General features: G+C 42.1%; 1 protein-coding gene across 3 annotated transcripts; it reads left to right on the forward strand.

The window, feature by feature from the left end:
- The first annotated feature begins 305 nt into the window (after positions 1–305).
- Positions 306–20,389, forward strand: ssh1a (slingshot protein phosphatase 1a). 3 transcript variants are annotated; one of them, XM_063897009.1, is made up of 15 exons: positions 306–485; positions 2,918–2,955; positions 9,350–9,450; positions 12,567–12,631; positions 13,359–13,480; positions 14,097–14,165; positions 14,326–14,391; positions 14,653–14,847; positions 14,975–15,068; positions 15,657–15,785; positions 15,972–16,018; positions 16,129–16,275; positions 16,701–16,901; positions 17,006–17,717; positions 17,838–20,389. In XM_063897009.1, exons 1-15 carry the CDS (start codon positions 405–407, stop codon positions 18,924–18,926), a joined length of 3,156 nt encoding a protein of 1,051 aa, XP_063753079.1. In that variant the 5' UTR covers positions 306–404; the 3' UTR covers positions 18,927–20,389. The 3 variants fall into 3 exon arrangements, with proteins under 3 accessions (XP_063753079.1, XP_063753081.1, XP_063753080.1); XM_063897011.1 differs by lacking the exons at positions 306–485; positions 2,918–2,955 and adding an exon at positions 5,241–5,485 and having other exon boundaries at positions 17,838–20,388; XM_063897010.1 differs by lacking the exons at positions 306–485; positions 2,918–2,955 and adding an exon at positions 7,097–7,324.
- Positions 20,390–22,396: the final 2,007 nt, after the last annotated feature.

Consider the following 22,396-nt stretch of genomic DNA (forward strand, 5'->3'; position numbering starts at 1 on the left):
TAATCATCATCATCATCATCATCATCATCATCATCATCATAATAATAACAACAACAACATTGCTAATTATTATTATTAATTAACTTTTAACGTTTTATTTTTGAAATACTACTTAAATGTGTGTCTTTCATATATTGTTTTCATAACATTTTAAGCCCTTTATAGAGCACTTTGAATACCGCTAGGTATACAAATGAACTTAATATAACTATTGTTGTTGTTTGTGCTATACAGTTGACAGTGCCATAAGGATTGCCGGGGCCTTGAAGGCAGCACTTCCTGCACAGACAGCCCTGCCTGCAGGATAGTTCCTCTCATCCATCAGCTGTATGTTGTATCGTTAGCTCGGCAGCTAGCAGCTCTCCAGGCCCAGCGGCCGGCCGGTGCTTCCTCATCTTCCAGCCATGGCGTTGGTTACTCTGCAGCGGTCCCCGACCCCGAGCGCTGCATCTACCGCCAGCACAGCAACCACGACCGCGGGGGAGGTCAGTTTGATCCTGGGTTAAGATAACCATGGCTCCGGTGTGGGGAGGTGGACAGGCGGGGGATGTGCGGGATGATGCCGGAGGAAGGCCCGCTGATTGGGGCTGAATTAGCACCGTTAGGTATCGTGATGCTAGCTAGGTCTGTGGCTAGCAAGCGTACGTCTTCGTTCATGAAAATCAGATGCTGCTGGCCACCACTTATGCCAATACGGCGGGTACATGTTCTTATTGTTAAAGACAATTCAATTATCTAAAAAAATATCCCGACACCTTTTTAAATGAAGCGTTATTTTTCAAAACTAGGCGAGTTTGACAAGTGCCTTATGAATGATATAAGCTAACGTTAGCTGGTTATGATTTCTCGTTGACATTGAAATAACTCATTTTCCTTATCATTAATACAGCTATATCAAACAGTCTGTATGGCACACCATGAGCAGAACGATATGTGGTCATTGCAGTTTCATTACAGCTAAATTCATGTCCATTTACTAGTATTCAATCTCAGATTTGTATGTTAAAGTCTGGTGGCTTGATTTAACTTTATTCTCTCTAGCAGACAACATATTAGAGATGGTCAGTGAACTACACACAGTGTTTCAATGTCTAATTTGCTGCCTCCAATAAGTATGGGGAAGTATGAGATTCCTAGGCAATACAGAACTTTAATATTTGCATATACTTCTTTATGGCAGTAGATAGTCACAGTTTGATCTATTAGATTTCTGGGCAGTCATAGCAAGAAAAAGTGATTGTTTTTGCCTCAACTATAACCATTTAAAGACAACTTCCTCTGCTACTTTCATATACAAGTATTTGCCTGGTCTTCACTGCCAGAGGAGGGCGCTAACCACCAGCTATAAACAGGAAAGCTTGCCTTATTCTGCTCTTCATGACCAAATCAGAAGAAACAGATATAACTGTTTATTTACAAGTATAAATGTTTGATCTATAGATGACAACTTACATTTTTAAAGAGTGTTCAAAAACTGTGCAACAAATTAAATGCCGTACACAGGTATTAGAAAGTTTAGTTAGATAGCTCCTAAGGAAGGAGTTTCATTAGCTGTATTGATATGATTGGGTTTCATCTCTGCACCTTGGTGTTTTGCTTGAGCGTTTGGTGTAGTCCAGCGGTGTTGTGAGGTGTGACAGATAAAGCTGCTGCTGCAGCTATGATGTCATCGGCTGATGAGGGGTGGGTGGGCTGGTGGAGTACTACCGTGTGAGCAGTTAATGCGTGACATTATATCACCTAATGCACAATAATGGAAAGTTAGTCATGCAGTGTAACATGCTCGTCTTGTAGAATGAATTTCTTGAAGCTAATTGAACTTATCTTCTGCATGCCAGAGCATTTCTCTTCTTCTACTGCTAAGTATACTTGACTTGCTACATCTGCACATCTTCGGCTATAGGATTTCCCAGGCAGAGGCTGGTTTCTGTTTACTGTTCCTAAAATGGCTGATTCTTGTTTTAGTCAAAGTCATGCAGGAACTATATATTGTTTTACATAATCTAAATAGTCAATATGCACACATGAATATGGGTCTCTGAAACGTGAACTGCTGTATTTGAGTGCCAAACGACCAGACAAATCAAACCCTTTTACATGCTCAGCGTCCTCCATAGTCCTTCATCCTGCCTAACTGTTGCCCCAAATGATATTAAATGTGTAGTGGTGTCTTGGGTATATAAAAAAAGGTGGGTTTGTGACTAACCTGAAGACATGCCTGTGAGTTTAAATGCTGCATTGTGTGCAGGCTGGTCAGCTGAACTACAATCTCTACACTGCCTTTCTTATCAGCCTCCATTATAGCCTTGCCATGCAACTGCTACTCATGTAATCTGTTGCACACTGCACTTTCCTCTATGCTATTTTAGTAATATATTATGTTTAGGAGCTTAAAACTATGTCTGCATCCTCTGCCTCCTTGAGCTGCTCCAGGTTGTTAAATGCATATAACATACACCTGCATTGGCAGTGACTTCACTGGTGTTTGCTCGCAGCATCGTACTGACAGCAGCCTGAGAACAAGACAGGATTGACTTTGATTGGATTGAACTGCCAGTCTTAGTTGTTTCTGCTCTCCTTGATGCTAAAGTCCAACTAAATTCCTCTTTGCCTACAGACACTTTCTGATTAAACATTAGTTAGCCCATTTTCACTACATAGTACAGTTCCCTTCTCTGATGGTGCTAAACTCATTATGTTTTATATTACCTGTTAAAATATTTTACAGCTTTCTCAGTTCCTTTAGTGTTAAGAGGGGTAGTATCTGCCACAAGAAGTAGAATGTACTTGAACTTTTTGTGTGGTAATTCAGTTGTGGGTTATCTTGTTAACTTTAATAATCGATGCGTATGACTGCTGTCAAAATGTTGCAACGGCATTGGTGTTGTATTAAACTTTTCCCTTATCTTTATTGCAGGATTTTGGGAGTGAAGATGAACGGCGAATAAATCAGAGGTAAGTTTACTCCAAGTTGAGTTTTGCCTTTCTGTTGCATGGTACTTGGCAAAGCAGGTGCTGTTGACTGATTGGCTAAATCTACCTTGAGTCATTTAGTGAAATCTGGAGTGGCGACAGACTAGCTGGCATCAACAAATTAGGGCGACTACGTGTCAGTGTAATGAAACACCTGTCTGTCTGTCCTGTTGGCATGTAGTCATCGAGCCAAGTGTCTTCCAACTGCAAAACCATGTTATTCGCAGTAGTTTGTTGACAGACATGTCTGTATTTTTTTATCAGCTTGAACATTGCATTATGAGATGAGTCACTTGGCTTTTCGATAGCTTTTAGTTTGGACCGAATGTGCTGCATTGAATTGATAGAAAGCCGATTCTGATTTTAGAACTTATAGCAATTTACTGGCTATAAACACCCAATGTTTGGTAACCATTTAATGTTTCTACCCTTGAGTTATAATAGAAAAAAACGAATTATTTGTCTCAACAAAAGGTGAAATGTTGCACTCTGGATTAAGACTTTGGGAATTTTGGTAAAACTAATGTTTTTACCAATATTTTTAGTTTTCACCTTTTTCACCCTGCAAGTTCTGGCATGACAGCTTTCCTTTCCCTGGTGAAGACATGGCTGTGTTCAAGTATGTGTTGTACTGTAACATGCAGTTAGGCCACGACAGCCTTTAATGTTGCAATCAAAACATTGCAGGCCTAGGATGAACTAGGGTCTGTAGAAAGCTTTTGCACAGTTTTCACTGAAGTTTCAATGTTTTTAAGATGTTTTCAAGTAGAGAGAACTGACAATTTGATGTTCATTGTCTGACTTCATGTATGTTTTTTTTTTTGGGCAGTTCACTGTGTAGCTTACTGCTGACTAAAAGTTATCTATAATCAAAAGGCTTTGATTGACCCTCTGAAATACAACAGCTCTTGTATGAAAAGCATCTACTTGAATCCAAGTGCTGCTTCTGCATTTTATCAATAATCAACCAATCTATAAAACCTTCACTAGAGAGAATCATGCAAAAACACTTTAAGTCTTGTGTTAACCAGAGATGTGTTAAATGCGTTTCCTTGAAATAAATCTCTCAGCATGAAAAAGTATACAAAAATAACAAATGCACTACGGATATCTTGGTGGAAAGAAGAGAATGACTGATTCCTCCACAGTCTTATTATAAAGCGTTCATTTGCTTTTGTGTGATCTGTGATTTTTCACATTTCTCGTTTTGAAAACTTCAGATGGATAATATCTGAATGTTTTTTTGAAGAAGCAGATGACCTATGACCCTAGAATATAGAAAAAGCGTCATTTTAAGAGTTCCCTTTACTATCAGCTATGCAGCAGCCTGTGCAATATCCCAGGGCGATGCATGTGTGTGAGAATGTTCTATGCATGATGCAAGCCCTGTCTTGCCACAAGATTGCTTTCACGTAATGCAATGAATTGCCTGTAAATTCCTGTTTTCTAATATTATGGCATATTAGGTTGTCTTGTTTTTGACAGACATATTTATCTTAATATCAGGGTGTGCTGATCTAGTACACTGAATAGGTAGCTTCATCTGTTGAAGGACAGCCATATGATTGCCAAGTGGGAGTATTTATGATTGCTGTTCCCCAACTGACCTTGATATGATGACAAGCCCAAGGGGTGGATGGAGGCCAACATAAATATGGTGCAGGTGTTGGTGGCGTTGAGCCAAGGTATGATTTAATCCTAACACCTTATACACAGCACAGTTGAGCAAGAAACTGAATGTGGGTTTATGCATGTTTGTTTGTGTGGAGATATGAGGTTCAGCACGGAGGCTAACACGAAAGATCTGCAGACTATCAGCTCCACAGAAATATGTAATTCATTTAACCAAAACACTTTCCCACTCAGATAGCACACTTGTCGTGATAATATAGATGGATAAAAAGGCAGCGGTATACTCCCTAAGATTTGAGGTCTTTATCGTAGGTTTCCTCAGTGACATGATGATGTCATTTGTACCCAGCTGAGGCCCTCCATGACTCTACTGACATCTGAGGAGGTTTCTTCCTCTCTCTCTCTCTCTCTCTCTCTCTCTCACTCTCTCTCAGGAGTGTTAGTCAGAGAATGGCAGCATTATGCAACTGCGGCCTCAAGAGGAGGCTTTTCATCCTCACTGTGCTGGTGTGTGCAAAACACTCTTGAGACCTTAAATAAACCAGCCTGCTTACTGCCTCTGTGTCGCCTTTTTATAGTCGGTGATGCTTTGCTGTAATCCACTGCACTTCTCTCACATAACAAAACAACTGATGACCGAGAGCAGTGGCCCTTAGGACATCTCGCTCTCTTTGGCTTCATCCAGGTTCATCAGGCTACTGCTGAGCAACATGCTATACCTCATCATCAACATGCTATTATTCCTACCTGACAAACTGAGCTGTCCAAGTCTCCTCCTGATGCATAACTAAACCAATGCCAGCTTGTAGAGAAATACAGTGTATGTTAGAAATGTAGGAGTTTAGGAGTGGTCCTATAATGACTCCAGAAACTGAAATAAGTAAGTATTTTTACACTTTCCATTCCCGCTTCTTGAAGTCACGTTTGGTTGTATTTCTGAAATAGGGTTTTTGATATGATGTTAGCGTTGTACATCATAATACTGTATACATCAGTCATTTCTCGACTTGCATTGTCAGCTTTTACTGTACTTAGCATTTACGTTCAAAAAATCATCAAATTGGTGTTGATTTGTAAAAATGATCCAACTGCTAACAAATCCTGTAAGTATTTTAAACGTTCGTTTTGACACAGATTTCATTTTCTTGAATCCAATGGAAAAATCCAATTGCCTTTTTGTCGAGGAAACATCCGTAGAGCGCTCTAATCAAGAATAAAATGTAGACCTGTCTTGTTATCTGCATCGCAGAGCTATTGTTAATGTCTGTCAGCAAATCCTACATGATTAGATTAGAGTCATACCACTTCAGTGTGTGTGTGTGTGTGTGTGTGTGTGTGTGTGTGTGTGTGTGTGTGTGTGTGTGTGTGTGTGTGTGTGTGTGTGTGTGTGTGTGTGTGTGTGTGTGTGTGTGTGTGTGTGTGTGTGTGTGTCTGTGTCTGTGTCTGTGTCTGTGTGTCTGTGTGGGAAAGTGAGGAAAGAAGTTATATCCCATATAATCTTTAAACCCACAAACGGATCAATCTGAAAAAAAAATAAGAATATGTATGATAGAAAAGTTCACTGTTGTTGGAGGTACATTAGATATAAAGGATATTCTGCAATTTTTTAACTCTAAAACTTAGTTTTTCTCTCTGCTGTATCTGAGTAAGTGACAGCCAGTTCGAGCCACTTGAAGGAGGGAGACGAGATAATCCCTCTGTCATTACTCTTGGTATAATGAGATTTCAGAGGTTGGAAAGACTGCCAGTTCTCACTGCCCTTTCCACCAATGATTGGCCCATGTTTTAAGCTGGAGGCACTACCTTGTTGACCCTTAAGGTGCTAGGCATTTGGAGACAACCTTTTGAAGGTTTTAGCTAAGAACTCCTCCATTCTCTTTTTTGTGTTCTTTAAAATGAGCAGTTAGTCTGTCTTTTCCCCCGTAAGACAGAGAGAAAACTACGGTCTCAGAGGACAGACACATTTGTTGTTGGACAGCAACACACAATGGTATTTGTGGACTTGTTTTGCATTGGCTAAAGAGGAAACCTGTTCCCTTTGTACTGAGTCAGGCCATGAGGAGAATAAGGGAGCTCAGAGTTCATGCTGAAAATGAGAGAAAATCCATCTCTTGAAATCTACTAGATTCATTATTCCCTGTAGGCTTTGTGCTCATGTTCTTATTGAAGAGCCAAAGAAAGGATGCAATTGACTTTGAGTCTCTTCAGGGACGTGTTTGTCATAATCGAGAGTGTGGAATTCCTTTTCTTTCTTACGGATGTGAATGTGTAACCTACCGTAAAAGAGTGGCACAGACTGAAGGCACAGTTGTGTGTGCCCGAGGCAGCGGGTGGAGGCTGCAGTGCATCCCTCCAGGCAGCAGTGACTCGTACTCAAACACACAGACGCTCAGATGAGGGAGGAGTAGGAAAAGGAGGGAGTGGCATTTGAACAGACGGCACTTCTTCACAGAGCAGCGCGAATGAGTGCGGACTGTCAGTCAGTCTGTCACTGGGACGCGGCGGGGAAAGACCCGAAGCCGCTCTTTTTGTCTTCTTATGCTTCTTAACTGTTTCTGGAGGCAGATAAAGAGGAGGCAGCTCCTGACAAGGGAGGCCTTCGTCTGGTGTCGGTCAACAGGATGTATATGAAGCTAGAACACATTCATGAGGCCGTGATGAAGATGCTACCGTATTTTGTGGAGAACGCTGTGCTCACCCAGAGTGAGATAAACCGCATGTGAGTCAAACTTTCTCTTCTGATATGTGGTTTGAACTTGTGGAAATAAGGTCTGTCATTGAATGTTTGATGTGTCATTTCGAAACTGATATTTTGGTGTCATCTCAGCAGATGATCTCCAAACATGCCCACCTGATAAGAGATACCTTGACAGCTGAGATGCAGTGGTGCACAAATGACTGTATTGGTGATCTTTTTAGGACTGTTCACACAATATACATTTTCATCGTATTCTGGAAGGGAGGTATAGATACTATTTTGTTATCTTGTGGGATCCTTGAGCTATCTGGCAAGCTTTCTTGTCATAGGCTTTGTTTGCTTTGATACCAGATGTATTTTTATCCCTCGTGTTTGTGGAGAAGTTGATAGCATAGTACCACAGGTCAAGAAATGTGGCTGTTTAATTATGACGTCTGAACAAAGACTGTAAATCAATTGAAGACAGCTCCTAATTTACACAGGAAATTTGAAGTGTTTTTTTCTCTCTGGGGAGTTGTAAACTATCCCAGGCTTATCTGAGGACTAAAAGTTAGTTTACTAGTTATAATAGAAGAATAAGCAGCTGAGAGTTGTACTCAGTTGCTGAACAGTGATAAGACTGTAGCCGCCTTCTTGCTCTTTCCACTTTCCCCTCGTGTTATCCATCATTCCCTGACAGTGGACCCTCCTGACAGCCTCATAAATCTCAAACAGAGAACAGAGACTGACACAGAAAATCCACCAAAGTGAGACAAAAGCTTGTTGAGAAGTGTCCGCCCCCGTGCTTTGTCAATGTGGAACTTGTCCCTGTGCTGCTGGGGGCGGAGGGAATTTATTCAGAGGTGCACAAAACGAAATCCATTGTTCCCACAAAATCATCTGTTTGTCCCTGGCCTGTTCTTCTGTACGTAGGCTTTGAAAGTGGGATCAGAGAGAGCAGAATCAGAGAACAGTTTCAACGCTGATTATAAAAAATGTGATGGTGAAAGACTTTCATCGATACCTGTTCAAACCAAAGGCCAAGGTCCTTAGTTGAGTGGTTGGATATGTAGTGGATGTATCTTTTCGAAGTTATGCACCTATATCCTTATACTGTTTAAGTCAATACCAGTAAACATCTTCCTACATCCCAAAATATTTTAAGTAGTGTCAACTTGCAGACAGGTTATGACTTTTTCCATGACTTAAGGTGTCATCAGTGCAAAACAACATTAAGCTGATATTAGTATTGCTCTTTAAAGCTAACATGAGCGAGGAATACTGACATTGTTTTAATTATGATAATGGATTTAATAATGGCTACATTTAAAGGTGTGCATGTATTAGTTCTGTTTGGACGTCACTTCAGTGCAGTACTTACTTAAGGATGTCCTGGTTTGCCAGACTGCACACACAGAATACCTGCTGCAGGTGCTCCACTCTTTTATTTTCAATGTGTTCACATTGTTTTTCAGTCAAATGGAATGATTTAATTCAGCCCAAAGGAAAATATGTGCTTTTTTTTTATTGCTATTCCCAATTTATGTCATCTGTTGGCAGCTCCAAAGCCTAACCTGTAAAACGAAGGGATTTTACAGGCAGGTGTGAACCGGTAATTGCTGCTTTTTAGCAATTTTGAGAGTTAATTATCACAAACAACTGCAGTTAGGTCAATTATTTTAGTCTGTGTTGCATTACAGCAAGCCAGCAGAGAACTGACAGGTAAAATCTGATTGCAGCAGAAAAAAAGACAGATAAGCATTCAGGATCAAAGCTTGATTCACGGCCGCTGCAGACCTGAGTACTGCCTCTGTAACGTGGCAGCTGGGCTTTTCCACTCAGCTGTTGAGGTAATTCACGGGCTGCAGGAAGCCATAATTTATGCTCATCTCTCTGGCTAAGACTACTGAACTGTCCTGTTAAATCTGATCATTCAATTTGTCTTGTCCCATTTCTCAGACTCATAAAGCGGCTCAAGGTTTTGCTGAGTTGCTCTGCGGCGTGGTGTCTGATGTAAAGCGTCTATGTGTCAGTGCCTGTAACGGCTCTTTCCCATTTTTTTTGCAGCCTGAGTGAGAGCTTCTTCATGGTGAAGGGCGCTGCTCTCTTCCTGCAGCAGGGGAGCAGTAATGAAGGACAGAAAGCACATCCTCACCACAAACATGCAGGTAAGAAACACAAAAATCACAATCTGTTATCCACACCATTTTCTTAATATAGTGAAGAGTTGATGCGCTTCACTCTGTTACACTACAGCACACGTTTTTAGCTGAGGGGACAGGTATGGAGGATGCTTTGTTTTATAAGTATGTTCTAGACGTAAGCTTAGAGCCGATTAATATTTAAATCCATCTCACCACTGTGAGCTTCTGTTGACGATTAGAAGAGGCCCTTGTTGTTTGCATTACCTTGTGTGTCCTCCGTTTTCCCACTGACCGAACTTTTCTGAGTGAAAGGTAAATCAGATGAATGCAACAACACTTTACACACCACCCTCTATGACTTTCATGTGTAATTTTGTTTCAAGGAAATTGAGTTTGTGGTGACCCCGCCTCGAATCACGTGTCCAGCTGCTTATGTAATTACAAGCTGACAAAAACACCATCTTTGTTTTTAGATGATAATACAGTAATGAAAACATAGCTGTGTGTATTATATTCTGTTTCTTTCAATAAATCCCCCTCAATCCAACACAATGGGACTTGATTCAAAGTCTCTTTTGGCCGCGGTGGCCTGCTTTTATCCTTCTTAGGGTTTCTAAGACACTTTGTCAGGAAACCCTAAGGTAGCTGGTTTTCAAAAACATTTGCCCAGGGAAATTGTCGTATCATTGCCCAGCAACTCTGGCCAGAGAAAGAAGAAGGCAGTTTATTTTGCCAAGTGCTTGATAAAGGTATTCTGCTCTGTAAACTGTTATCCTTTCATCAGTAACTTTAACAGGAGTCAGATATCTTCAACCGCCAGTTTTGTTGAAATAAACATCACCCTGCAGAGCCTGGGTCCTCTGAAGCCACACTAATGTGTTCATGTGAAGAGGAAATTGATCATTTGAAATGTGACTTAATTTTCTTTTACATACAAGTGAGCTGTTCCCCTTTGGAAGAATCAGTGTAATTCACTAATACAGATGAATAACTTCATAGGAAATAGGAAGAGCTTATGATTTAGCAGGAAGTCAGTTAAACCGGTTTGAACCTCTCCCTTGACATGGACACACCATACCTAATTGTCTGCAGACATATTTATGTTTCTGTGTGGTGCTGTTGAATGTTGCAGCTGTTATTATTCAAAACAGATGCCCCCTTGGCTTCCACAGAGCCAGGATGAAAACTAAGGCCACAAACTCACTTATATTTGATATTGAATCCACTCTAATTCATCAAAACGATCATAACACAAATACATGTTTTTGGTAGCAGCTATTGAAAATGGAGCTATAGCTGTAACAGCATTCATCAAATATTGGCAAAATGTTGTTTAACTTACTCCAAAAAGCTCCAAAAAAAGAAGTATGAGAACTTGACAGCAGGTATTTTGGCAAAGCATTGGCAGTTCAATATTCAAAAGCATTGCACATTTTTTATGAATAATATTTAAAGGAACATTTTGGAACAATTCAATCACCCTTGTTTCAACATCCATGTGCTCCAGTTAAAGTTTTCATGTCCTCAGTTTGCCAAACACCTGGGTCTTGTTTTTTTTAACCTTAAGTCATTCATTGTTAAGTTTTATCAGAGCAATCGTCCTTAGGCTATACATTTAAACATAACAAATGTTGACATACAATGGAAACACTTTGCAAACTTTTATCTAAAAACAGGTGCATTATGTAAAGACGGTCACACAGTAAGGAGAGAAATTGACCAATGACCTTTTTCGAGAAACATTTAGTTTTAACTGAGATTTTACGGACAAAACATGCAGCAGTGTTGTGAGATACAAAGACTGAATGAGTCATGACTTCGCTGCTGCAGGCACTTTCTGTTTCATGCCAGCAGCTGTTATAAAAACCAACAGGATGACGTGATCCGTCTACCTGTTGACATATTTCAACATAGTTGCGTCTCCATAAGCTGATGTTCTGCATTGCTGTGGGTCCACATCCACGCGCTGTTTTTATTATCCAGCTTCACTTCTACTACGCCACATATGGCACTCAGAGCACAGAGGGACTGGAAATACAAGACACTTATTTTGGTTAATAAATTAGCAAAATATGTGGTGTGAATCATTCCACTTCAAAGTATTTGTCCAGCAGTGGCTCAGTCAGTAGGGGCTTGGACTGGGAATCGTAGGGTCGCCGGTTCAAGTCCCCGAACAGACTTGAAATAAGGAAAGTGGACTGCTACTTGGAGAGGTCCCAGTTCACCTCATTGGCCCTGCTGTGGTGTCCTTGAGCAAGGCACCGGACACCTCCAATCCCCCCTCCCCATTGCTCCCCGGGCGCTGCACGATAGCTGCCCACTGCTCCTAGTACTAGGATGGGTTAAATGCAGAGGACTAATTTCACTGTGTGTGCTCTGCTGTGTGCATGTATGTGACAAATAAAGAGGGTTTCATCCTCCGATTCTTCTTGGGTTTCATCCTCCGATTCTTCTACAAACGCCAGCCGATACAAAAACATGCTATTAGTTAATGTCTCCAGGAAAAAGATAGATGGATACAAACTTAAAAGGTTTTATTTTGAAACACAAGTGCAGTGTAATGCTTAACTGCAGTTCACTACACAATGCCTTTAATTATACAAGCTTATTGTCTTCCCAGCATGCATTATGATTGCATCACGCAGCGTTCACACGGTTCCGTTGCGTTGACGCTTGCCGGTGGGCGTGTTTTGCGCTTGGGGTTAACGCAACCAACAACCAATCACATTATTCTCCCGCCCCGTACACACATACACGCGGTTTGATTGGCTAGCGCTTGTACTGGCATATTTGCATCAACGGGATTTGATTGGCTGGGGCTTCCGTCAACGCTTGAAAAGTTGAACTTTTCTCAACTTTCACCGCGAGCAACGCGGCCAAAGCGAAGCAACGGAACCACGATGCAGTTCTGCAACGCTTGACGTCACCCCATTCAAAGTGAATGGGAAGGTGCTTCAAGCGTCAACGCAACGGAACCGTGTGGACGGGCCGTCAATGTCAGTGTTGTAGAGAGTAAATAGAGTATAGTTGGATCCTATCTTTCAAGTCAAAATGTGTCAGTACTTATGACGAGGTAGATTTATAACCACCAGCCTGCGCTCGTCATGGAACATTTATTTCTTTATTATCTTCCTCTACAGGCGACTTACCTCAACACTTACAGGTGATGATAAACATCCTGCGCTCGGAGGACCGAATCAAACTGGTGAGAGACAACATAAGTATATGCATACATCAAAACACACACACACATACACACACAAACAGGCCTATGACTAATAACCTGGCACCACAAACCCTCCACTATGCATTTTATTGTGTGCTCATTTGTTCACTGTAATTATTAGCTCATGAGAGCAGGTTTGAACGCACTCCGGAGAGTATTACCAAATGTTTCCATGGTGTGTGCATGTGTAAGTGTAAAGCTCAGTTATTACATTTTATGTTCACCTTTTACATCCTGGGGACTCGCTTTCCTTATACCTTCAGATTCTTCTTCCAGGTTTTGTTATTTGTTGCACTCTGTCAGGCACAGATTTTAGCAGGAGGGTCAGTGTGTTAAACATTTTAGCTTTTTCTAAGGTATTAGCTGTTTTTTAACAATCACATTTCCCGACTCTTATGTTGACTGGGCATGAAAAGCATAAAACCTGCCTCACTAGATTAAGGCCTATTTGAATTAAGTATGGTTCAACCCACATGTTTGAAGTGTGATACTGAATGACTGGTATTATCTTTTATTCAACACACTTAAATTAAATGTTTATACCTAGCGTAATTACATTTCATAAACACTCTTCCTTAATATTACAGTAATTGAATGTATTTTTTGTTGTGGCTGTTCTCAGGCACTACTGAAAACAGGATTTTTTACTCAAAGCCGAAAAGGTCTGGCTTTGTATTTGAAGTTAAATTGTTTGTTCCTTGTGCAGGCGGTGCGGCTGGAGAGTGCGTGGTCTGATCGTGTGCGGTACATGGTAGTGGTGTACACCAGTGGGCGACAAGACACAGAGGAGAACATCCTGCTGGGGATCGACTTTACCAGCAAAGACAGGTAAGGGTTAACCCTTTCTGTATGGGGGTTTATGAACACTGTTTGCCACTCTGGTATTTATACCTTTGTTTTTTTGTGGAATGGAGCTGCTACACATGTACTGTACATCAGAATAAGTTGCAGTAGTTTGTGATTTTAAAAAAAGAAGAAATTCCCAGTCAGCAAAAGATGTTGAATCCCCACTATCAGCACCACATGACATCCTTTCATTAGTACCAAAATCAGTACAACGTTTTTTTTTACGTCAGATGGATGATTATGACATAAAGTAATGATGGAAAAAGCTGTGTAATGAATTACGAGGATAGTAGTGAATACACAAAGCCCATTCAGACACCATCCTTCACCATTTGAAATGTAACACAGTAGAAGAAAAAAATACAGAAAAGAAAATAGGAAAGAAATCAAATATTTAAGTAAAGAAACCCCGCCCACCCCGACGAACGGGTCTACCTAGACACACAACAGAGAGCCAAAGTAAATCACACGCCTGATCTACCGCCTACAGGCCTGCTCAGGATAGAATGCTGTATGTTAAACAGCAGCAATACCAACCTTATCTTGCCATTACATGTTTCTTTTTGCCTGTTGTTTATTTTTCTCTTTTCTCTTCCAGCAAAAGCTGTTCGATCGGCATGGCGCTGCCTCTGTGGAGTGACACAAAGATCCATCTGGATGGAGATGGGTGAGTTCTCTCTGTCAGTGTGACCCCTGCTGCAGCAGTGATATTTCCCTTTTTCTTCTTTACCAAACACTGCAGCTACACCTGCCTGTCGAGATGAAATGAGACACACAGAGCTACACTGTGCTCAGGGGAATGACCATCTGTTTTGTTTGCTCCTCAGGGGTTTTACTGTGAACACGGCAAGTCGGACTCATGTGTTCAAACCTGTATCGGTGCAGGCTATGTGGTGAGTAATACACAACCTCTGGAGCCACAGTGGCTGTCAAAATAAATGTAGCTTCATGACACACCACCATAAATCTTCTGATAAACACATTTGTGAGGCAATTGCAAATCACCCTGCCACCTGCTGTCATTAAAGTGCATGTGCAGAGAAGTGAATGGAGCTCTTAGCACAGACGGACATAAAAAAATACCTCAGAAAGTTAGACTGACTTTTATCATCTACAACAGTGACCTTTTATCTTTCCAAACAAATGCCCTGTAGGTCAGCCCTGCAGGTGCTGCACAAGGCATGCGAGGTATCCCGCAGGTACAACTACTTCCCTGGAGGCATGGCTCTCACCTGGATGGGCTACTACGAGAGCTGCATCGCATCAGAGCAGAGCTGCATCAACGAGTGGAACGCCATGAAGGACCTGGAGACCACTCGGCCGGACTCACCCACCATGTTTGTCGACAAGTCAGTCCACACAAACTTAAATCACCTTAACTAATCACACCTACACTCAGTGTTTGTTTAATTAGCTTTACTTTTTCAGGAACAACTGGAATTGTTTGACATTTTAATGAGATCAAATCTTTGGTAGGCCTTCAGAGCGAGAGAGGACTGGGTGCCTTATCAAAGCCAAACTCAGAAGCATCATGATGTGCAGGGACCTCGAGAACATCACCTGCAAAGAGGTAAATACAGTAGTACTAGTATACAACCCACACACACACACACACACACACACACACACACACACACACACACACACACTGAAATAAACCACTCCTTTGTATGTATTTCTGGTGTGTTTTCTCTCTAATAGGGTTCCTTTTTTTACATGTGAAGATTTATTGAGGTTTCCTGAATGATGTTATCAACCCAAAAAATATTTGGCAACAATTAGCCGAAGGAATTCGACTCTATTTTTCAACAACAGTCTGCTGCAGTGCTCTATTATTTTAAAACACACCAGGAAAACATTACATTCCCCCCAGCAAACTTCGGGGGAACAATGAGGTCAAACATCACCAAATATTTTCAGTTCCAGATCAGCAAATAACACAAAAACACCAAATCTGATAATACTCAGGGATTTTGATTTTAATTGATTTTGTATTTCGAAGAAGAAAACAAAATCCTGGAATCTCTTTATTTTAATTTTGGGGAAACACTGATAAAGCTTTTTCTGCAACTGAATGAATATACATGTACATCTACAATAGTACCTTTATAAAAACACCACACATGAACGGACAAATACTGTATATTTGTCTTGTCAGATCCGTACAGAGTTGGAGCAACACATGAACTGTAACCTGAAGGAGTACAAAGAGTTCATCGACAATGAGATGCTGCTGATCCTGGGCCAGATGGACAAACCAACACTCATCTTCGACCATGTCTACCTGGTAAAAAATAACTGAAACCATGTCCTACATTCACCAAAATATCTGTTACATATGTAGTTTTCTGTGAATAACTGAGATGTAAAGGAAAGCTGCTTGCATGTGAACTGCACTGTCTTTGGAGAACAGTCTTACACAGATATGAAAATACTCTCAATCTAAACAGTATTTCTCTTCATTTGATTTTAGGGATCTGAATGGAATGCATCTAATTTGGAGGAGCTCCAAGAGTCGGGGTAATTTATTTTAGTATGAAGGGGCTAAGATAACCACACTAAACGCATATTTTCATTATGATTTGAGCAAGGAAGAATGTTGTTGAGCTAACATTATCTTTCCTCCCCAGGGTCGGCTACATCCTCAACGTTACCAGGGAAATAGACAACTTCTTTCCAGGCACTTTCAGTTATCACAACATCCGCGTCTATGATGAGGATGCCACTGACCTTCTGGCTCACTGGAATGAGACGTACAACTTCATTGTTAAAGCAAAGTGAGTCCTTGGGTGAAGAGAAAACATGTTGCTCATGCAGCTCATGTATCCATCAGCTATCCTCATTTGTCAAGTTATTTATATCTCAGTTTACATGCTTCATTTGGATTACTTTTCAACCTGTATTTGCAAAGAGAATTATGATACTTTATGACTGAATAAGTGGCTCACCTTAAAGGTAAAATAATTGTGACATGTTCTAAAGATATTTTTAAGCAGGAAAACTTTTACTTAGGAGTATTTTCAGCCACATGCCCCCATACTGTATGTACTGTTAACCCTCAAATGAACAAGCTTAGTCCACTGAGCAATCATAACATGTGGTTCAATTCATTAGAAATAGATATTTTGTAAACCTAAAGGTGAAGATTTATTTAGTCAAACTATGTTTTCTGATTTCTCTTTTTTTAAATCCTCCCCCACAGAAAGAACCGCTCGAAGTGTCTCGTTCACTGCAAGATGGGCGTCAGTCGGTCCGCTTCCACTGTCATCGCCTACGCCATGAAGGAGTTTGGCTGGTCGCTAGAGAAGGCTTACAACTTCGTCAAGCAAAAGAGGAGCATCACACGACCAAACGCAGGCTTCATGAGGCAGCTGGCTGAGTACGAGGGCATCCTGGATGCTAGGTACAGCCCTTCTGTGTGTGTGTGTGTGTGTGTCTGTGTGTGTGTTCTCTCATTGGACCTGTTTTTTTTACTTATACCTTCTGCACTCATTTGTGTATCTCCAGTAAACAGCGTCACAACAAGCTGTGGCATCCAGACGGAGACTGTGAGATGGCAGAGGGGCAGCAGGGAATGTCCCAGTGTTGTGGTGGGGGGGAGGGAGGCCACCTGACTCCAGAGCCGGGGATGTCTCCGTGCTGCGAGGAGGCGCTGTCTGATAAGGGAGCTGCGTGTCCTTCTCCGCGCAGGGCTGTTGCCCTGGAGATCGACCCCGCCTACAACAACTACTATTTCCGCCGGCTCTCTGACTCAGCGCTGGATAGCGAACCGTCCACTCCTGTGCGCGGCCCCCCCCTTATTGGCATGGAGAAAGTTTTTATAGAAATTGACGATGTGGAGAGGGACGCTCTGCTCGATGATGAAGCCTTTGACGGCCGTGAAGGCCTGCCGCTCCCCCCCGTAGGGCCCACAGCTGATGGGACGGCTGCACAGACAAGCTCTCGGGGCCCTGAGGCCCTGGAGGAGCTGCGACTGAGGCTGGAGTTCAGCACAGTGGAGGAGGAGGATGAGGAGGAGGTGCAAAAGGAGGAGGCAGAGATGGAGGTGCTCATGCAGCCAGATGATGGAGGGGGTGGAGAGAGGGGAGGAGGAGGAGGAGCAGAGGAAACGCAAGATGTGGAGGTAGAAGGGGACACAGAGGGGAACGGGATGGACCTGGCAACCCTAAATGAGAACTCCAACAATAACAACCACTTGAGCTCTCCTCGTCCCCTAAATGTAAGTTTGTGTTGAATAGCACAGCTTCATTTGAGAATAAAATTCTGTTACCAATTACAAAACGTTTTTTTAAATACCAATTACCTCCAACATTTTTTTTTCTTTCTTGTCTTCATTTAGGGGAAAGCTTCCTCCCTCCCTCTTGCAGTTGTTGCTTCTACTCTGTCCTGGAGTGATTCCAAGCTGAAAGAAGACTCCCCACACTTGGTTTCTAAGCTTTGCCTTAACCCCAGTCCTCCAGAAGTACCAACTGCTTCAATCCCACTTTCCCATACCTCTTCTGAAGGCCTACCTAAGTGTTCAGTGAAGTCTTCAGGGCTGCCGCGCCCCTGTGGCCCTCAGTGTGACTGTGCCAACTGTACGGCCCCCCCGCCTGCAGCTCTACTCGACAGAGAGGAGCAGTACCTCCCGGAGCCGATGGGCAATAGTGATATATTTAAAGTAAAGACTGATAGTCAGAAGGGTAAATATGCAGCTGCGTCGGAGGCTCTCCCTGAGCTGATGGCACTGGATTTGGAGGAAGAGAAACTTGCTGTGGCTTGCTGCGTCGGCCCACAGCAGGAGACCCTGCTGCAGCTGCAGAGGTCTGGGCTGGTCCGCCGCCGCGCAGAGAGACTAGAGAGACTCTCAGGTCTGTCCAACGAGAGCGTGCTTTCTCTGAAGCCTTTGCACACATGCCAATTGTCAGAAAGCAGCCCTTTCCACACTGAGGAGGAAGAGGAGTTCTCTGGTTTCCCTAAATCTTCTACACCATGCCATGTGCGGTTAGAGCCACTGGTGGTGCCGCTGAGCAACGAAGCCTTGTTGGGAGTCGTGGGTTCCGGGTTGCTCACACCCACCTCCTCGCCTCATGGCTCCACCCTGACTCGCAGCTCCAGTAGCGACAGCCTGCGCAGCGTGAGGGGGAAGCCCGGGCTGGTGCGGCAGAGGGCGCAGGAGATCGAGACACGCATGCGTCTGGCCGGCCTGACCGTGCCCTCCAGGCTGAAGCGCTCCAACTCGCTGGCCAAGTTGGGCAGCATCAACTTCTCCTCGGAGGACTTGTGTTCAGCCTGCTCCTCCGATGCAGGAACGCTGCTGCTCCTCTCGCTGTCCCCAGAGCCAGACCCCGGCCTGGAGTGGGACACCCCCACCACCTCCGCTCTGCCCCGGCACCGCAAGGACCTGCACACTCCAGAGAGATCACTACCGGTGGAGCCCAGAAGCTGACACATCAAGCGGAGGTTACTCATCCCCTCGTTTGTAAGAGCTGGAGAGTCAAAAAGAAACTTATGAAACAAAAAAAACCATGCCAACTGTTGTCGTGAGGATTGTGCACTCTCTTTGCCACGTTGTTTCTCCAGCTGCTGTTCACAGTGTTGAAAGTCATATTGCTGTATCTGATACGTGTGTAAAGCCATCAGTTCACCTCTAACTTGGTTTGATTCATGGACAAACAAGTGCCTTACCTATGAGACCAGAGGCACAGAGCTGTGTGGGACTGCAGGATGAGGCGCTACGAGAGGCTGTATAACCTTTAACTTCACAGCTGTGGGCACCTGATATGTACCAAATGATGGTATCCATTGGCACTTAGATTATTTTTTAACCTGTCTGGTACAAAGTGGTAGCCTACATTGCTGAACTTCCCTCAATGGAGCTTGACAAAAGCAAGGTGTTTAATAAATGTAGAGTTGTTTACCGCACAGTTTATGTTTTAGATGCTAGAGGGTTGTAAAAATGTAATGGTTACCTCATGTTCATGAAGCTCTTTCTCAGATGAACACCGGGCTAGAGATTTGATTCAGTTACTTTGCTGGTTTTAAAAGTGTGGAAATCAGTTTTGAGGTGTATTTTAATGCGTGACAGTGTGAGTCTATGAGTGAATGAATGGGATCAAAGAGAGAAGGTTGTGACTGTTTTTGCCAGAGGCATGCTCACTGTTTCAGACAAACAGAACAGAAACATTTCTGAGTTTGTTGTTCCTTTGCACTGCTTTTTTTATTGAGTGAATACCGGTACACACAAGCAAGCTTTTCTTCCAAAATAACATCAGAGTAATGTTATTAACCTCATCATTCCCTACAACGTTCTTAAGAGAGCACAGTGAGGAGTCACGATGCATGGCTTCAAATCACGAATCAAAGTGTGACAGGAAATATGGATTGATGGCAGTCAAATCATATAATTTATGTGAAGCTGAAGTTATCTTTTGACAAGATATGATTACAAACATTTGCATCCAAACCTTCTTTACCTTAAATCATCCTTGAGGGTTGCCAACATTTTAAATTCATTCGTGCTTTTTTTTTTTATGTGAAAGACCAAAGTTCTTTAACCATCTCGACAAATTGAAAAAACCATTGAAGCTGTTTAAAAGTAGGTGAACCATAATGTCAATCAACCATGTGCGTGTTTCAGTGCTGTCACATCTTTTTTGCACCTTTTGGGAAAAACGAAAGAGGCTCAGTGAAGTCGTGAGGCTCATAGCTGTTAAGCTTTTCCGCTCAAATCATCAGTGAGTTTTAAAGCTTACATCACAACGGGTTACTCCACAGATTTGTAACCTTTTTCTTTTTATATTTAAGTATGCAGTAACTTTTGTACTGTACATTGCTGTAGTTCGAATGCATATTGCACTTTTTATGTTTGTCAAAATAATGTACTGTATGTGTTAATTATGGAAAATAAACATTTCTTTACATAATATAACGTGTTTTTATTTCTTGTGAACACAATTAACTCAAACTATTTGTATTGGGTATTTAAAATGATAGAGAAGAAGCGTTGTTTATTACCCTTAATGTAATGGATGCTGTGTTTTAAGGCCTTCATGAAGAGGAAAACTATCATAATTAAATTTCCAAGCAGTAAATAAACTTTGATGGTGTGTGTCCTGAAATAACATCACCGTACCCCCATGTATGTTTTGGCAGGAGAGCATTTTTCTACCAGGTTATATAACGTTTGGCTTCCTGTCACTATTTGCATGACATCAGTGAATTACTTGAGTTACACACTCTTGTTCCTCCTGTTTTATATGACTGTGCGTGTCTGCACCATAAATGCTAGGCCCTGTGTACAATAGAGTATGTGTGAGGAACTTACTTCATAGTTTTGTGCCTGAGTTAAAACCGCTTTTTTTGGGGGCATGAAACCTGAGACCTGAAATAATGTGCTAAGTTTTGACTTACTGTAAACTTGTAAATCATTTAAATGACAGAGGGGCTAAATGAGAAGCTTCATTAGTTGGCCAATAAGCTCGTGGAGTCTGTTTTAAATTAGTGATTGTCTTTAATTAGAAACAGATTGACTTCTTGTCTAGACAAGCTTAAGAGGGACATGTTACGCTTTTCATTGTGCCTGCCTGTCAGCGCAGCAGCCTTCAGTCTCTGGGTCGGCCCCTCTTTCCCTACTTCTGCTGGAGAATTATCGACTGACGTACCTCCACTTTTGTTTTATTATCTGAGGACGTATCCTGTTTTGGACATCACTATGGAGACCAAAAAAAACAAAAGGATAAGGTCTGAGCTATTTTTCAGATAATTTCCTTCACTCCTGGACGTACCCAGATTGGCTAGAATTACTCACCATTTATCCCACACACAGGCATGCTTTTACCATGTAGCTTCCTGGACTGTAGCAGTGAGGACTGTGACATCAGCATGCAAACATGTTGGATAAGGGGAAAAAAATAAAAAAAGGGAAATTCCATGTAGTCAACCTTCGTTTGAGAGTGCATTAACCATATCATCCATTTGTCTTCCTCTCTGGATTTAAGGTTAAAAGGTCACCACTTCTCAGCTCCAACCATTAAAAAAAACACATTCTCCTCATACCTGAATCAATCAAATCAAAGAGGTGGAGTTATTGACGATAACTTCAATAACGTTTCTCAAAACAGCAAATGGTAACAGTGAGTTTCCCCTGATTGTATTAGTCAAATGAGCTGTGACATCACATGGATGTAATATAAGGCTCTCATTGCTTGTGCATTTGAGGGAGGACTAAACATCAGCAAACAACCAACAAAGAGCGCTCTGTCGGTCCTGAGGGAGAGCGGACAACACGGCTACACGTCTAACTGGTAAGTGACAGCCAAAACCTATGATAAGAGGTCAATATTATCTGAATCTACCTTGTAAAGAGGAGCGAGCCGTGGTGTGCTAGGCCTGTGCCCAGCTGGTGTTGTACTAAACAAAACTCAGATTATAAAAAAAGAGTGTTTTTTCCAAATGCTGAAACTTGTGATAGAGTTCCTGGTTCATTGGTTTTGAACTCCTGTGTTTCCGTGTTTGTTGAGGCTGTGGAGCAGAGCACATGCTGATCAAGTGATCCGCCTCGGGAGTTCATGGGGGGATGAGACGGGATAACAGAGCAGTTGTTAGCAGGGTTTTTACGGCCTGAAGGGAAGGGGATCCCCGCACTGGTTGATAGAATAGGTGCAGCAAAATCAATGCATGCAAATTCAATTTATCTCTAACATCAAGAGGAGACGAGACACTAAAGGCAAAAACATTTGTTTTCTTATGCAATAAACAAGGATTTTGGCCTATTTCGATTCCATTACATGTCTTCTTTCAGACTAGTGAAAAGAAAACATCCAAAATACCCATTTAAGTGTTTATTTTAATCCAGTTTGTCTATTTGTGTTTGCAGAGTTCTCCCAAAGCAGTTACCATCAGATAGCATACATTATT

Source organism: Eleginops maclovinus, chromosome 12 (genome assembly GCF_036324505.1).
Source record: "Eleginops maclovinus isolate JMC-PN-2008 ecotype Puerto Natales chromosome 12, JC_Emac_rtc_rv5, whole genome shotgun sequence".
In the NCBI taxonomy this organism is placed as follows: Eukaryota; Metazoa; Chordata; class Actinopteri; order Perciformes; family Eleginopidae; genus Eleginops; species Eleginops maclovinus.

Bases quoted from the DNA above. Each gene is read 5' to 3' on its own strand.
- ssh1a (XM_063897009.1), top strand. From the start codon at position 405: ATGGCGTTGGTTACTCTGCAGCGGTCCCCGACCCCGAGCGCTGCATCT. The intron at 2,956-9,349 runs GTAAGTTTACTC...TTTTTTTTGCAG, and splicing joins GAACGGCGAATAAATCAGAG to CCTGAGTGAGAGCTTCTTCA. The intron at 9,451-12,566 runs GTAAGAAACACA...CTTCCTCTACAG, and splicing joins TCCTCACCACAAACATGCAG to GCGACTTACCTCAACACTTA.